Source organism: Hirundo rustica, chromosome 4, assembly GCF_015227805.2.
Source record: "Hirundo rustica isolate bHirRus1 chromosome 4, bHirRus1.pri.v3, whole genome shotgun sequence".
Lineage (NCBI taxonomy): Eukaryota > Metazoa > Chordata > Aves > Passeriformes > Hirundinidae > Hirundo > Hirundo rustica.
In genome coordinates, this window is record NC_053453.1 from 51550349 (window position 1) to 51569074 (window position 18726).

The window sequence follows — 18726 nt, forward strand, 5'->3', positions numbered from 1 at the left end:
TGTATTTTAAATGAATAGGTAAAGACTTTTATTTAATATTTCTCTTTCAAGTATAGGAAATATAACAATGTCCAGACAGGCAGGACTGAAAAAACACCTTGTCTGTAATAGAATTTCACTTCCATTTTCACCTGATGCTATAGCATATTTTACAAATATTAATTGAGCTGCATAAAAGTCCTATGATAATCCTCAAGGTGACCCCAAACAGAAAAAGATAGGTTTTTACAAAGCAGAACAAAAGACAGAACACCTTGTTTGGTTGTTGTTTTGTGGTTTTTTTGTTTTTGTTTTCTTTTTTTTTTTAAGCTGCAATTTCCTACTTGTTCCTTGTAAATGAAAAATGAGTAATGTCAATTTTTATCTTTCCTGCTTTTTTAACAACTGCAGAACATTAAATTCTTTTAATGAAAGAATAATGCTAAGGACGGTCTTCTCCAAACTGGCTGTTAGGCAGTCGAATTAAATAATCATACTAACTCAGTTTTAAAATTGTCTTGAAAAAATAACTGTCCTATCAATTACTTACTTTTTTCCTTTCTTTGTATTATTGTATCATTATCCTTCTAATTTTCCTACTACCTACAGCATTCCAGAAAAGTGCACACAAAATAAAAACAGCACAACTTTTAAACAGCTACACATAACACAAATATATCCAGCCTTCTTTCCTTTATAGGAATGAAGAAAAATAGGAGAAAACTTTATTCCCTTTCTTCCTGTACTGATCACATTTAAGATATTCATCATTAAGAATCTTACCTGCCTCTCCCTCTTCCTCCCTAAAAGAAACTCAACCAGGTAACATTTTTCTGAAAAGCACAAGCCAAGGTAAATCTGCAAGTTCCAAATAGCTACAAAAAGTTCATTGATTTATCACTGGGCTACAGTACAGGGAATGCCTGACTAAAGTGAAAGAGACTGGCATTTTTCACAGGAAATGAACCCAGGAATGGTAACCATTAATGCTGAATTTTCCTGGAAATACAAAACCATGACTAGTTATAGGACAAGTCTCACAGGATTCCCGCAAAAATGTCCTGCGGTTTTTTGCTATTCGTTGCAAACATATCCACATAAGTAGCGAAGGAGTGCGTGGCTTTGGGATGTGAGGAAAACCAAAGGGCCATGGCTCCTCTCTGGTCCGCTAACTCAACTTGTTCATGTCAAATTCTCCATCTCAATCACTGGAGCTCTTGAGATGCTCCACCCATTGAGACTGAGAATATGCTCAAGCATATTGCCTCAAGGCGGCTGTTGTTAGGATTCGTTTGTGTTTCTTGAGCACATTAAAATAATATTTTCAGCAACATTCAGAACGGTTCCCTTAGCTTTTTAGAATGATATTAAAAATATTCTGTATTGTACCATTTTATTCTTTGTACTGCCTTATTGGGGGAGGGGAGTTGTTCATTTGTTGTGGGGGTTTTGTTTGGTTTTTTAAAAAAATGCTTTGAAATTATGAAGATATCTGAATTATCACTTGCACTCTCAACAGCCTGAAATGCTAGTTTCCAAACAGATGAATAAAAGAACAAACTCAGTAATGATTTTAGTCCTCCTAAAAATTCTCAACTTCAGAAATAATACCAACTTTTGATAACTGCAAAAGCAATTTAAAAATTGCTGATGAGAACACAACTTCAGGGGAAAAAAGAATATCTATTAGCAGGAGCTAGAAAGCTACACACCTATTCTGCTTTTTTAAACAATAAGAAATTGTTGAAAAGCTAGAAAATCCTCTTATAAAAAAACCTACTTATAAAATACTAAACTCCATAAAAATTATTTTATTTTTTAAAACTATTAATGCTTAAATAATTAGAAATAAGCTAAAAGTGAAAATGATAAAACATAACAGGAGCCAAATCCTGGTGTGATTAATGAAGTTGTTACATTAACACTAGAACTTAAGTCTAAGCTAACTGATTAAGTTATCGCAAAATAGCATTCAATGAAGCAGAGAAACAATCCAATCAAAAAGATTTCCTTCAGGTATTATACATCCATTGACAAGATCAAACATATCTTCCAAATTTGTTATTGATTGCAAAGTAACATCAAATGGGATCTGGAAAAAAGAAATAAAAATGAATAACTTTATTAAACTTAGAGGTACCAAAAAGTACATATATACCAATATACAGATAGATAGATAGATAGATAGATACGCATCAATATACATACACTTATATACCAATATTTCCATACAAAGCCAGATTTTTGAACTACAACCAATGAGTAAGTTAGAAATATTTATTGCTTTGGTATAAATTTGTGGCTAATGACAACTCTTGTAGGAAACTGCAGTAAAAAAAGATTCAAAGGAGGAAACCTTTCTGAACAGTCTTGCTCACAAAGTTTATCTTGATCATCTGTAGGTAAAATGAAGAGCAGCAAGAATGGTTAGTAATTTGGAGTCTTTTCCTAAGATGAAAATTTGAAGAAATTGAGCTGACAGTAAAAGGTGAAATAGAGGTCAATGATAAACTTGTTTGGGTGCCCATTGAACACAGAGAACTATTTAAGTGATTTAGGTACCAACAAAAAACAACTGAAGGAAGAGATGCCTGGAACAAGCTACCTAGGGAGGTTAAGTCTTAATGCAATTATTTTATTTATAAATTTACTTTTAACATTTGAGATTGGAGCTTCCAAACACTACACTTTATCTTCCTCAAGGACATAGCTACTCATTAAATAGCATTAAAAACAAGGAGGCTAATCCTTTTTTATTCTTAAAACATGAAGAGTCAAGTAATTTTAAATGAATAATTCAATGAAAATACACTTTTTTCCATTTATAAATATAATTCAGGGCTGAATCAAAAGCACTGTAAGACACACAGACAGAAAAAACAGAATCAAAAAAGAGAAAGTAGAAACATGATAGACGCATGACAGCTCAGGCAATGAGACAAGAATCAAACAATCAAACAAGAACCACAAATTAGAATTGGCTTTGTCCAACTAATTCTTCAGAAGATAAGTAACAGAAAAGTGTTTGGTGGGGGAAAATAGTGAAAAACTACACATAAGAAATGTATCTGCTGCCTTCTTCTGCATGCTCGAAAACAAAGGAATGTACTATTCTATGTTGTACATAGTCCCTCCCCGAGCTTTCTGTCTCTGGCTGAGACAGGGCAATGCACACATACAACTTATATGAAAGTGTGGAAATGCTACTTGAAAATATCCTATAATAATGAAGTGCTAAGCATCCTACAAGTTCTGTTAGCTTCAGAGAAGAATGAAGATACTCAGCATCTTGAAGGATTAGGCTTCAGTTGCCCAACCAAAACTACCATTTCTCAAAGCATCTTAGTTTGAAGGTTTTAATTGAAATTTCATGATGAAAAGCTTTGTGAAGTTCCACCTGTTGAAACATTTTAGTTTGTTGTGGAATTTAGAGAGAATAAAATGGGGCAGTAAACATCACATTCTTAGTAGAACACCACTAAATCTGCTCCCTCACTTCCATCATAGATCCATAAATAAAAGCAGGCAAAGTGAAAGGAATTCACAAGAATTTAAACACTTCCAGAAATTTTCCATGATTCTTTGAAAGTTTGCCTATATCTTTCCCTAGGAATCTATCAAATCTTGCTACCATGGAAGATACTTCAGTGGGACTCTGAAAAGTACAGCTTTGCAGAAGGGATGGAGGCAGACTGTGATGCATTGATAAAAGATTGAGGGATATGAAGGCCTGGGAGTCATTTGAGAGACAACTTGCCACAGGGCGTGACAAGAATGGTGCAATATGTATCAAAGGGAAGTGTGTACTCTCCGGTACCGGACTGCAGGACGCACAGGACAGCAGGACAGATTCTCTCTGCTATAATGGGCACTAGCCCAACTGTTCTCAGATAAAACTCAGACTCTGTTCTGATAGGAAGAGCTCTCTGACTGGAAGAGTACAGTGGATGCCTTTTCCATTACCATTCCATTGTGAACAATTACTGGCAAGATATGTGAGGATTAGTTGAGAGAGTGATGTTACAGTGGATTCCAGAATCTCCCGTGGAGTCCCTTGAGCCCTGGCAGCTGTGGTCCTTCCCTGATGCCCCCAAGGTGGCTGAGAGCACTGAACAGCACTGCTCCCCACCATGGGCCAGTTCCCGCAGTCTCCTCTGGGATGCTGACTGCACTGGGTAACAGGATGAATAAGATGATTTGCCCAACAGAATGGACAAAAAAATGGCATGCTATCTCTCAAAACATGTTATGGGCAAGGCAGAGAAAGCTGAAGAAAATTGAATAATCAAGCCTGAATAACTGCAAAAATGCAAGAACCTAAAGAAATTATTTGATGATTGCATCATGGAAATTCACTGGAATCTGTGTAAACAATGGTCAGAGAGTGGTGGATAATCTGCATCAACCATTGTGAGCAAAAACTCCCTTTAAATATATTTCTGTGTGTCCAAAAAGTTGATTCTAATGAACAGTGAAGATATTCACAGTTTGTAATCATGTACATTTGTATTTTACTTGTAAATATGATAAAATAAAACCAAAACAAAGTCCAACAATGACAAAAAAAAAAAAAAAAAAAAAAAGAAGAAGATATTTAGTGGTATAATCCATGTTTCAGTTTAGCTGAACAATTGTTTTATTTTAGAAAACAGATTTTTACTCTTAATGAGAACAACATACCTCAGTTAATGGAGAGGACAGGGCTGGAACAACAGACAGTAGTGCTTTGACTTCAAATAAACACTTTTTAGCAATTTCCTAATGGTATAAAACAAGAAAAAACGTATACTATCTCTGTAGTACAAACATATGCTGTACTATCAGCATCCTCCAATAAGCTAACAGATGGCTCAGCCTTACAAAATTTTTCAGAATATTTGAGTTTTAGGTTATTCTAATTGAATTCACAGCAGAATAAATCTTAGCTGATGAATATAAATTTTCTGCAACACAAAGAGTTGTGTCTCCTGTACAAACACAATGCCCAAATCTTGCAGTGTCTACTGAGGCAAAATTGCTCCTGGTTCAGGTTTTAAATCCATTGACTGAGCATACTTTTTCTATGTGTTTACTGAAGATATGATAAACAAACACCCTGACAAGATGATATTTATACATGTATAATGCATGGCATGTTAATTGTATTAGTATTCTAAACATTGTTTTACCAGTTACTGACATGTATTAATGAAAGTTTGAGCACATACCTTCAGGTAATCAGAAACACCCACTAAAGGACAGCTCTATCTACCCTTGTGAAAACAGTGATTGGCCAAAATATCATTTGTTCTCCAAACTGGTCAAAATACAGCTTCATAATAATGGCACAGTGCACAATTGTCACTGTTTCACAGCATCCATCAGACAAAATGACAGCCCCCACATCATTAATCATTTCACATAATAGATATAAAGAGAATCCTGTCACATGATAAATGTCTCCCACTTTGAAAATGAACGTCTATTTTGCCTTGGCATTTATCAAGAGGCACTTATGCTGTGGCAACATTCTGTTCCAACGACATTATCTCAAACAGAGCACATGGAAAATTCTGAAATTACCTTTTGTGTGTGTGTATGTGGGGAGAGTTATTTGCTTGTGGACCATATTCAGCCTTGCTAATAAAAAGAAAAGAGGAAGATGGCATAGAGAAAATGAAAATAAATTCAGTGCCAATTTTAGTCATCTCTCAATAACATTATTAGAAGGTTCTTATTTCAGAAACCACCACTGCCCATTTTATATTGAAGATGTGTAACTGATGTTTAAAAAGCACTTTTGGGTTGATGTCATGCTAACTTAACACACTGCCAAGGACTTTCAGATGTAGATTACTATAAATTAGGTATCAGTTTCCAAGTCTATGTAACTGAAGAGGTAGCCTTTATTTTCAAGTAGAAGGTTGAAAATTCCTGGGTTTTTTGTTGGTTTTTTTTTGGTTTTTTTTTTTCTGCAGTGACAAGCAATATATAAGAAAAAGTTAAATATTAAATAGAGAGTGAACATATTTCAACTTTTTTTTTAAAGAGGAGAGAGAAGCTTAACATTTGCCTTTGTGTCTGCCTTCCAAGTTGCCTGTCATTTATTTCCCCAAAGCAGACATCTTAAATCAAGTCAAACATATATAAGAGCTGAACTGTTCTCACTTACTTCTGTTTTTTCATCAAGATGCACTTTTGTATCACTCGTTTTGGGTTTAATTGAAGGACTTATTTTCAAAGTTTCACTTTGCTCCTCAAATCTTGTAGGTACTAAAGTTGAAAAGCCTTGCATCAACGTTTCAACTTGCTCCTTCAGATCAGACAATTTCTCCCTCAAAGAAATAATTCTAAAAGAAGACAAAGTTTTTCATTATTACTGTTATAAAACAACAATATTTGTTGTTTCCAGGTTATAATTAAGCTGACCTAGCTTTTATTACATATTGATTAAGTTCTACCTTTTCTTTCATTTCAAGACTGATCTCATAATTTTACAAAAATAATTTTTCCATTTAATAAAGTGGAGATATAGAATGCATTAGCTTTTTACATTAAAAATGGGAAGTATTATTTTAGGAATGCCTCTCTAAGAAAAGGCTTTTTCATCCAACCAGCACAAGGGTGGCAGAGGCTGCCCATTATTTCTTCCCTTCCACACATTAAGCAGTTCCAAGAATTTTAAGAGTAGATGAATGACAAGGAAGAAATAATGAAAAATGCCATAGGATGTAAAACTAAGGGCAGAGGCTGGTACTACAACTGAGAAAAATTCTTGCATTCTCAGAGTTCTAATAGGGGATGGAGAAAGTAGGCAATCCACTAAGAGAATGGGAATAACTCCTGGTACTTCTTAGATCTGCTACATTGTTATACCAGTGTAATATAATTTGCTTCTTTAAGAAGCAAAACTAAGATGCTAATGAAGGCATTGAAAAAGGAACTGTTTGGATGGGTTTGACACTATGTAAGACATGTTACAGTTTTTACAGTCAAAAATCTTTGAAAAGCAAAAATGAATGCTTTTAAAGATTTACAGCTCTTTGATATTTTGTACTTTATTTTCTCTCATCCTAAATGGCTGATTGATCTTTAATACAGCATGAAATAAGAGGACAGAGTCAGTGATTATTTACCTAGCCAATGGAATCCATAAGTTGCCTGAAAACACAGACGGACTAAAAATTGTGATGTCGTTAGTCTTGACAGGGATAATATTATAAGCATAAAGCAACAAAACCTAGAAAAGAGATGGAATGGGTAAACTGTAATGCAGTAGACCTGAGCTATTTCAGTGATACAGGAGTACAATAAATATCAAATTCAATGTCCTGAAGAAGCCTTAGATAACTGACCTCCAAAAAGAGAGGAGTGTGACTTCATATGAATTTGCACTCCATTCAGTTTTTTGTATTTTTAAAATTAATTTAATTAATTAAATTGGATATGATTACTATGGGCTTGAAAATTAGGTATACCCCAAGGTGCCACTGTGAAAATCCTAGTGTTGTCCTGATGCCCATCAATCATATGCATGGCTGTCATCATGCTAGGTTTAAATCCATGAAGCATACCAATCTAAGAAAGCCATACCATTATAAGAAAATTAAATAGAATGTTCTCATCTTTCACTGCAAGAATTTACTAGTACAGTTACAAATATGCTTCTTAATGGTAGCTGAATATTTTGACTATATGGAAAATGTCAATAATATGGCATTCATGCATTATTTTGTTTTAAGAGTTGTCCCTCATCTTTTACTGATCTGTATGGCCATGCTAAAGTAACCTGCAAAACCATATTAAAAGTTACATTATTTACATTAACTTTACAGGGCTTCTATCAGTTTCCTAATAAAGATAAATGGGTCTAATAGAAATTTAGAAATGCATCTGCTATGCCAAAAAGTTTGAGATCTTGGATTTTTTGTTGCTGTAGCAGAAATTTTACCTACACATTGTTCCCTTGTGTAAAGATAGAACAAATTCCGTATCATAGTCTTTCACATTACTGCAACACTCCCAGCTCTTTCATCTTTCATGTTCAGTTTGATCTTTTAGGAAAATGATGTTTATAAAATCCCATCTTCCCTGTATATGGGTATCTTTGCTTTTCCAAGAGCCTCCCACCAAACTGTTATTTAAATGTATCAGTCAGATCTACACAAACTTAGAGTGGAGGTCTTAAAGACATCAGGGATTTACAACAGCATGAACACAGTATGGCCTGGAAGCTCTATATGGGCAAAAAAAGGTGGGTTTTTTTGGCCTGCCAACAAAAAACTGTTAGGGCATTCTGTTTTTCTAAAGAGCAGGCTTGCAGCAGAGTAAATAAATTCTTCCTGTCTGTGTAATTTGATTTAAAAGTTCATAAATATTCATTGGAAATGAGACTTAATTTGCTCCACTACCTAAGGAACTGCTTTGCTCTGGTTATACCTTAGTTTCTGTATGGTTTGATGGCTTTGCCACAGAAGGAATATACCACTGAATGTTAATTTCCTTATTCGAAGCACTTGCTGCCCTACTCTCTGTCCGCTCATCATCTTCTGCAGTGACAGAAACTGGAGAAGCTATTCTCACATGTGAGGCTTCTGATGTAATTTCACTAACATCAAGAGACACCTGAAACACAAAATAAAAGTTTAAATTATATTTTCTGAAAAACAGGAAAAACCTGTTACAATCTAGTGTCAACTGGAATTGGTATGACTTTCATTCCAGCATAGACACATGTTCATCTAGGTAAATAGAGAGCTTTTAAAAGTGTTCTTTTTACCAAGCTAAGACTTTTCAAAGCTCGTAAGATGACACCTTTCAAAAGGTAATACAAAGGATCTGTAGGCTGACTTAGAGACACCCACAGTCACACTGATTGTTGCCTTTGACTTCAAATCATTATGGCATCATGGGTGTGGCTCAAATCTGTTATTTGGCACACTGATGATACAAAACTTAGTGATGGAAAAGTAGTTTGTCAAGTCTACATATTGATAATTAAAACAGGATTATGAATGTTAGAATAATGCTTTGTTTGTATTTACCTATCTGTTTTCTCAGCTGTGCACCTAACAAAGGGTGACACCTGCTGAAAATTCAATCAGTTTGTGAGAATTTGTTGTATTTTTATAAAATACATATGGAACATCAGCACGGCATTCATTAAATAGCTACTGTTGGCAGTCATTCACTGGGGAATTAATGCAGGAATACTGTCAGCCAACATTCATTCATGAACAAAATCTGTTCTTAAATTTGTGAAATATTTGATTTAAAGGCTGAAGAGTAACACACCATCTCTATTTTTTAAAGTATTACACAGATCTGCAAAGAACACTGGCCAAACAGTCACATTTTCAGGGAATGTGGAAGCTATTTGAAGAGGTCCTAATGTCTCCATCATTAATTCCAAAATGTGGACACTGAAAACAGCTTCCTGGGGAGTTAATTCTCTTCAAAGTTTGAGCATTCATCACTGAAAAAAAAATGGAGAATTCTGACTACTTTCTCTACAAAAAACTCCAGGGCAGTAGCAGAAGATGGATTTTTTTCATAATAGCCTAATCTTACGCCATTAAGCCACAAGAAACTTCAGCAAAGTGAAGGTAACCATGAATCCAGTCATGTGGGAGTCAAATTCAAGCACACGGAGGTGCCTTCAGTGGCCATAACCTATGGTAAGCCATGTGTGTGCATGGAGGACCCCCCTACTACAGCCCTCTTCTGATTCAGTAATGAAGCACCCACTGTCCTGCTAGCATGGACTGTGAACAAAACAAGGAGAAAACATATATGGACATGGGAAGAACATAGTTTATGCTGTGCCCCTGAACTAGAACTCTTAAAATTCCATTTTACACTATATATTTCTTTCTTAAATGTGCGTTGTGGTTTTTGTGGGGGTTTTTTGTTGTTGTTTCCTTTTTTTTTTTTGACTGAACTGCATCCTTTGGATTTCTATTCATATTGAATCTTTTTAAAGAAGGACATTACAATAGCTTCTGTCAAACCCGTGGGTTGCTGAATAACATACATAAATATTTGTCTATTCAACTTTCTCAAAAGCCTGAAAACAAACTTAGTTAAGTATTTCCAGTCCTACTTACTATCGTGGAGCAGAAAAAAAAAAAAAAAAAAAACCACCAAACAACAACAACAAAACACCAGCATGAAAAATGTAACAGGGCCCAGAATTCTAATTATAGACCAAATGCAATTTGGATTCTTGGGTCAGCAGACCTGAAAAAAACTTCAAGAGTCAAAAACAGAATACAGGGACAGATGTAAGCAAAACAACTTTGTACATAAAAATCATTCTTTCAAAAAGTATGTCTATTTCTACTGTTAAAACCCACAGTAATAAATTACATGCACACTTTTAAACAATATCTATAACCTTCTGGATAGTTAAAGCTTCTAAAAATGTGATAAAAATCAATGAATCTTAGAACTAAAAAAAGTAAGAGCTTTATGCTTGTTAGCTGTCTACAACAGTGAAGTTAACACATGATTATGCAGCTTGCACCCGTCACGAACATGACAGTGAGTTCTGAAGCTTATTATTCTAGGATACTGTAACACTAATTATGTCCAAAAAAAGCAGACAGAATAAAATAATTTTTGATATATGATGGCTGTTATAAATGTCACATACCATATATTTGCAATTTATTCAGTAGCACAGTCAGCTCTTTGTTGGGAAATGAGTAATTATATGCTGTCCAATACTGCAGAAAGTTCACCAACTCTAGACGAGCTACTCTCACAGCCGTATTTTTAGTCATTTTTATAACATACCAAGTTCTCCCTCATCAAGGCTCCCCTGTTTCCACTTAATACTGAATAAAATAACTAAAAAATAAGCCACGGAGAGTGATCTGTTATCTTAGCAGACCTCGCATGAGATAGAAATCAGATGAGACACACACTCTCGTTCATGCAACGTGAAAAGGTGCCAGTTTATTCCTCCTCACAACTCAGCCATCCTGACTCCAACTCCAGCAGACTCTGACTACAGCAAGCTCCCGGTGTAGGCTTCCTTTGCAGACTCTAACTGACCCACCTGACCTCACAGCAGAAATTCTCTCTCCCATTTAGTCAGCCCTACAATTCCTCCCTTGACCTACCAACCCACCCTTTTATCACGCTCATCCTTGTTGGATACAGCTGTGACTGATCAGGGGCGGGGCTGCTTTTGGCAATTAACACAGCTGTGACTCCTCAGGGGGTACATTGTCTGTAATCTCTTCTCCTACAATCTGTCATTTAAATTTTTAGTGTTGAGATAATTATAAATGTGGGAAGTGGGACTGAGAGACTTTGAAGGCAACTATTTTTACAGTGGGTCTTCAAAGACAAATTTCATTCAATGTTCAAAACATGTGCCAAGGTAAGTGTAGAGTCCAGAATTCCAATTCAAGATTTATCGGAGTAATGTATTCTGAGCTGCCTATATTTGAAAGCTCAAATAGGCAGCTCACAAGCCACAGATCTAAAAAGGTTTATTTTCTAACAACCTGAAAAAATTGGCATTCAAGACCTTAAAAAATTTTTGAGAAAATGTAATGTACATAGTTTTTGAAAATCATGTTTTTATTATAGACTAAATTAACAATATAGAGACTTGTACATACAAATTACAAAAACCAACATCAGGACCATTTTGGTATGAAAGATGAAGATTTAAAAGATTTAAAACCTCAGCCCTTACTGAGTAACAGCCAGCTTTATTAACAAATAAAAACACCTTTTTAAATACCATTCTGCTTAATCTTCTAGGGTCTAAATACACTGGCTATGGGATGGAGATTATTTTTGCAGGAATGAATAACACAAGGATATTTGCATATGTTAACTACATAATTCACTGCTTGCACCCGATTTTGGTTTTGTACTGATCCTCTGCATAAACCATTTCATTCTTCTATAGTGCTCCCAGAAATATCACAATTGGAATTACTGAGAATCTCAATGAAATACCAGTATAATATTTTTGAAACATTAGAAAGAACATAAGTACCTCTGAGGAATCAGTTGCACTACTGAGTGGCGTTTCTACATCATGTAGTTCTCTTGGAAAATTCTCAAGACAGCACATTGAATATTCAAACAAATTGTTTTCAAGGAAGGAATGCATTTCTGCTATGCGCAGAACAATTCCTGTGTCAGAAATCAAACCAAGGTGTCCACCTCTTGCAGAAAGCAGTCCAGGTCCTGGGTTAGGCACAGTTTTTAAAAGAGATTTTAAAAATTACATCATTATTTGCCATTAAATTGTCAAGTTACTACAGCTACTCTATATTCATAATTTTTGAAAACATAATAAAATATGTAAATAGATTCAATATCAAATAAATGCATATCCAACAATTATACTGATTGTCCTTAACTATTACTAACTTATGCTATTTGTAGTTTTTCACCAGTGATCAGATAATGAAACACACCCTCTCCAGACATTATAAAGTAGCATCAAATGGGAAGTGTAATTTTGAGGTGTAGGTACTTAAATTCAGAGTGTAAGCACCAGTATGTTCACTAGATGCCTAAGCACCCACTAGAATAAACACATATTTATTTAACAGTAATAAGCTTTAAGAGCTCTTAAGACCTCAGTTTAGACAGCTAGATCAGCTGAGTTTCCCCAAGGGCTCCCCAACAGGTAACTACAGCTGAGATTTACATGCACGTTTTGACACCTTCCTGTAGGTACCTTCCTGTCCTTACAGTTCTGTGGTGAGCCAGAATACTTTTCATTTGGTGCTGCAAGGAGAAAACCCAGTCCTCTCTGGAACTGTTATTTTCAGAGTCACTAGGCTTCTCTCGAAACGACACCTATATGTACAATGTAATATTGTTACCACCTACTGGGTCATCACTTGTATATCCAAAAGCTGGCCATCACACACGTAGGTGCACAGTATTAAAGCCTTGCAATTAATGGATTCTTACTCTGTTTGGAAGATCCTATCTATTGCCATGTTCTGTTTGCAGTGAAATAACCCAAGCATGCAAATCACATCTGGGATTTAGTCAAAACACATTAAGTAATGCTCAGCTTTCCTATTTACCCTACACTCAGGTCTCCAAAACAGAACCTCAAACTGAACAGATTTATTTATGATGTGACTTAAACTTGATTTATCTAGAACTTCAGATGTAGTAATAACAGTTATGTTTTGAGGGAGGCCTTCCTGGTATTGTTGAGTATGAATAGCTATGAAGAAAGGTAGTAATATCTTCACTTGCATCATTTGTAAACTGATATAAATCTGGATTTCCATGATTTTTTTTTTTTTTTTTTTTTTTTGCATTTATACAATTTAAAGGAACTCAAAATTTGGCTACTTCAGTTGATAGCCTTTAAATCTGACACTGCTGGCGCTCGAGAACAGTATATCATCTATAGCAGTTTTCTAGAAGGAAATAAAAATACATACCAGATAGTTTTGTGTTATAAATTCTTTTTAAATGATTGTGGTACTGAATCATGTGAACCCATGTTATTGTATCTTTTTTCTGGCTGGCCTTGGTGACAAGACTTTCTGTTCCTTCACTTTCATTTTGACTGTCTTCTATGATTTGTTTGCTTTCAGTAGAAGATACTTCGGGAGTTTCAGAGGCAACACTGTATCCATCTGCAACTCCAATAAGAGTTCAAGAACACGCATGAAATGGCCGGAATTCAAAAAGCTCTTTCTGTGTTGTGTTGGAATTGACTAATCTGAAACTAGAAGTATAAGTTGTGAAACTGCTTATATTTTTCATAAAAGAAAAATTATTTCTATGCTGCTTTAATATGAGTTGAAATAGTAAACAGCCTTAAAATTAGTTGAAAATTGTTTCTCAGATCATGGTCAGGAACCTTACTAATTCTTGCAAAAACTTCAAAAGGAGTAGAGAGCAAGGTGAATTTTTCTCTCTCTGAATTTGAATATAAAACCATTATTTCTACACAGTGTTCAACAGAAGATATTTACTGAATGGAAACAACACAAGGAGTCATCAATCATAATTGTGGCAGCTGAACTTCCCAGTTATGTTGACCCAAACTCAGAAGAGTTAGGTATTCTGAAGTATTCATTGTTTTAATCCTTCATCCCATTTCAATATTAAGCACATTTTCAATGAAATATACTCTTAACTGTGAAATAAAACAGAAGATGATATTTTCATTTGTGCTGCCTAAAAGTTGTACTTATGCAGAAAGAGGAAGAAATTATCAGTATAGATATCACTACATCACTGCTTCTATTCAATACTGGTTTTTACTGTATTAGTACATGGCTCTTTCAAAAGCACAATTCCTGAGCTCTGTTTCTCACTCCAAATCGAACAAACGTTATGCTACAGTGATTCCTAACAGGAAACTTTCAGTAAATAATTATGAATGCTTCTACAAAATCTGAATGTCTATTATTCCTGACATTTCACTGTCAATGCTAAAAGTTTAAATGGCCATATCATCTTGTAGATGAAAAGTTTAATATGTGTTTAACTAAGAGTTTTACAGAAAATATTTAGTGCACTATGCTGAGAATTTACATTTCAATTTACATTTTTGTATTTTGGCCTACTATTGCTTTTTTACATTTTCTGTTCTTCTTTGTATTGGCTAACAAAACTATCAGGAGAAACACCTGCTGCATTTGCGAAACAAAAAAAAATTATTTGTAATTATAAGCAAGTGGAGCTAGTACAAAACAATCAGATGAGATGTCTTAGCATACAACATTTGTTTTCATAAACCAATCAAAACACATATGTTTAAACACTGTACAGTATGCAGATATGGCTCAGCTTTGGCAGCACCTATCAAGCAGAGGAATTCAGTCTTTGTCAGTCACTTGGAATAACTGAAATTAAGTCACTGAACCAAAATTTTATCACTAAATTAACGGTCCCTAATTTAGAAATAAACATGAGTGTTTTGCCTTAGTGTTTATATAACATCTAGCAGTCATTATCTCAGAATTCCTAGTTTCACTATTGGGGATTTTTTTTTAGATCAAAAACTTCCATTTCATCAACTCCTTTAGCTGAAAAATAAATGCAGAATTTAGAAATAAACCAGACAAAGTTCTACCAAGCTAGTGGAAGCATATCTAAATAATAATCCATTGGATTGGAAAGACAGTGAAAATTTTCTTATACTGACTGACTTTTAGAATACAGTACCCAGGCAGAAAACCTGAGTTTGAGCGTGTTAGTCTTGGTGGGTTTTGTTTTTTGTGGTTTTGTTTTTATTTTGTTGGTTGGGTTGGGATTTTTGGGGGATGATGCAGGGAGAGAAACTATTCAACACCAACATCTCTTAACTCTCCAAGGGAAAGCTAATATACCTAGGGGAAAAAATCAGTTATAAGTCAATGTTTGGAGGGAAAAAAATAAAAATTAAAAAATAAACAGTGATGACTGAATGACTTATAGGGAGGCCAGTATCTGGTTTATATGTCTGGGGAAGTCCTATAACAAATGACCATCTGCTTTTCCAAAATTATGGCAGTATGTGCACTCCGTCTTTCTGAGCTGCAGTGTAAAAACAATGAATTTTTCTTAACATATTGAACACATGCACAGGATGATATTTAAAGATCCATGAGGTCTCTACTTGGTATTTTGTATTGGTATGCATAATGAGGCTTTTGCTTTTACTTTCCAAAGCTGATATACAAATTTTCATAAATTAAAATTACATATTAAATGTATTACCAGATTACATGGCATATATAGCTTATTATTTAATTTTCTGATATTACTAGGTATAAAGGAATACCAGATATGAAATCTCTGTATGAAGAAAAAAGATCCATAGAAGCAAATTCTGGGATTTTTTGTTGCACTTCATCCTTCATAGTCTGTTCTTTAACAGTCTTCATTCCAATTAACCGCTGAGAAGCAAGCACAGCTTCACTGACCTAAAAATAACACTTATGTTATTCGAGACTTGTTCACTACAGAATTTATATAGATTTTAAAATCTTAGAGTAGCAAGATGAGGACAAAAAATTAAATATTAAACATACAATATTTTTCAAAGGAAAATTCTATTTCTTTCTGACATAAGGTACACATTATGTCTAAATAAATCATTACTGCTGACAGCTTAATTACTACACAGTGATTTCAAACCAGATATCCTCATCTGGATGCCACTGATGTCAGCCCACGTGTCAAATACATGTGCACACGTATCAGGTCATGTGCCATTTTATTTGCACTGAATCAAAGTTAAGGTAAACAGAGTCAGATCTGTCCAAGAGAGATTAAATGCATTATTCAGTGTCCATTTTAATTTTATAAAAGTAGACTCATGCCAGAAATTTCAGGAAACCTTAACACTCTTGTTTGCATTGCCTTATTTGCTTGTGTAAGTAGAATAAGATGAAGTGTAAAAAAAAAAAAAAAATTACCTTTTCAGAATATTGCACCAACCTGTGTAGCTGCTCTTATTGCAATCCAGGCTTGTACTTTGTAGACTTCTGATTTCATAGCCTCCACAGAAGACAGTCCTCCAGAAGAGGTCTAAAAATTATATACCACTTCATAATCAGGATTCTAAATCTATTACGGCAAAATATATTCTAAATGTAGAAGAAAGTCTCCAACTTATAAAGTAATTGTTTTATTTTTAAGTTGTAAAAATTGGCATTGACTGTAAATACATGGATTAATTGCTAAAAATTAAAAATAAATTCCAGAGCATATTAATTGGCTGCTCCTGGAAAAAGTTTCCTCAGAGCAGCTTATACTATGGTCACTACAGTGTTGCTATCATATTCCATTTTTTTTTTAAAATCTTAAATTATCTTTTAAATCTTAATTATCTCTTTTCTCTAATGTTGCACATTTTGCTTTCCATCTATGGCTTGTAGAAACTTTAATGTGGTTAAAACCACATATTTCTCATGCTGTCATTCATACTTGTATAGAAAAATTGAAATCTGATAAAGTTAACTTTGGTTAGGTTTGAATGTTAAGTCTATTTTGCAAGGTACTACTTAATTGTATATAATTGGAAATGAAAACCCTTTTGGTTCTGTGTCTTCCTATTTTATACAGAAAAATATTTTAAATATTACCATTCAATGCAATAAGCATGAGAGGTAACATTGAATAAGGTCCAGTTCTATTATATGATTTCTTAGTGTTATTTTTCTAGGAGGACCGTCACTATCAGCATGATGTATAAGTCACTGCAAGTAATAATATGGTAAGGTGCACAATACATATTTCCTGTTTTGAAGAGGCCACTGGCCAAAAGATAGAAAACATACACTTGATTTGGAAGGCACCGACTGATTTGTTTCTGATACATCCTCATCATATTTGGCAAAATACAAATATGATAGTGCTATTTCAAGGTATGAGCGTCTTATTAACCTGTAAGAAATAACACAGAGAATAATCAGTTTTACTATCAAAGTAAGCCTGACAGTAATACAATCTGATTCCTGTGTAAGACTAGCAAGATGCCTCATGAAATAAATCATTCATCCAGCTCCCATAATCTACTTTAAGTGTAACTTCTTTCAGAAACCCATCAGATCCTGTTTTAAAGCCATGTGAGTCTAAAACATCCCTATAGTGTGCTTAACAAATAACACCTTGATTTAGAAGTATATCAAATATAATTTGCATTATTTGAAACAAATATTTGATAAATAAATTGCAAATATTTAGTAAGAAAACTAAGAAAAAGTAATTCTGCAAGAGAAGTGATCTTTTTGTACTGTTTGTCTTCCTTGCTCAAGTTAAGGCATTTATCTATTGCTCTGGTTTCTCTGAAACATAGGTAGCTGAATTTGGATATCAATCAAATTGGGTCCTCAGTCAAACTCTCCCAAGAATCAGCAAAAATACCCACAGTGACCAAAACAGACTTTTCACAGAATCACAGAATCACTAGGTTGGAAGAGACCTCCAAGATCATCGAGTCCAACCCAGCCCTGACACCTCAACTAAACCATGGCACCAAGTGCCACATCCAGTCTTTCTTTAAACACATGCAGGGATGGTGACTCCACCACCTCCCTAGGCAGACTATTCCAGTACTTTTTCACTCTTTCTATAAAAAAATCTTTTTCCTAATATCCAACCTGTATTTTCTTTGGTGCACCTTGAGACTGTGTCCTCTCGTTCTGTCAGTTACTACCTGGAGAAAGAGACCAACCCCCAGCTGTCTACAAGCACCCTTCAGGAAGCTGTAGAGTGTGATAAGGTCACCTCTGAGTCTCCTTTTCTCCAGGCTAAACAGCCCCAGCTCCCTCAGCCGTTCCTCACAGGGTTTGTGTTCCAAGCCCCTCACCAGCCTCGTTGCCCTCCTCTGGACATGCTCAAGCATCTCAACATCCTTCCTAAACTGAGGGGCCCAGAACTGCACACAGCACTCAAGGTGTGGCCTGACCAGTGGGGGAAGAATGACCTCCCTGCCCCTGCTGGCCATAACATTCCTGATACAGGCCAGGATGCCATTGGCCCTCTTGGCCACCTGGGCACACTGCTGGCTCATGTTCAGCTGCTGTCACCAGTGCCCCCAGGTCCCTTTCCTCCTGGGCACTGTCCAGCCACAGCGTCCCCAGCCTATAACATTGCAGGAGGTTATTGTGGCCAAAGTGCAGGATTCGGCACTTGGATTTATTAAACTTCATCTTATTGGACTCTGCCCATCCATCCAAGTGTTCCAGATCTCTCTGCAGAGCCATCCTATATTCCAACAGATCAACACATGCTCCCCACTTAGTGTCGTCTGTAAATATACTGAAATTT

At 35.2% G+C, this 18726-nt stretch overlaps 1 protein-coding gene across 1 annotated transcript in view; it reads right to left on the reverse strand.

Annotated features, from left to right (window-relative positions):
- Positions 1–1837: 1837 nt before the first annotated feature.
- The window catches only part of CFAP54 (cilia and flagella associated protein 54), a 129960-nt gene continuing 113071 nt past the window's right edge, over positions 1838–18726 (reverse strand). Inside the window, 10 exon segments of the mRNA XM_040062749.1 lie at positions 1838–2071; positions 4660–4737; positions 6131–6308; positions 7095–7198; positions 8398–8583; positions 11978–12171; positions 13398–13601; positions 15734–15875; positions 16393–16482; positions 17253–17340. Coding sequence (XP_039918683.1) covers positions 1952–2071; positions 4660–4737; positions 6131–6308; positions 7095–7198; positions 8398–8583; positions 11978–12171; positions 13398–13601; positions 15734–15875; positions 16393–16482; positions 17253–17340 — 1384 coding nt within the window. The 3' untranslated portion in view covers positions 1838–1951.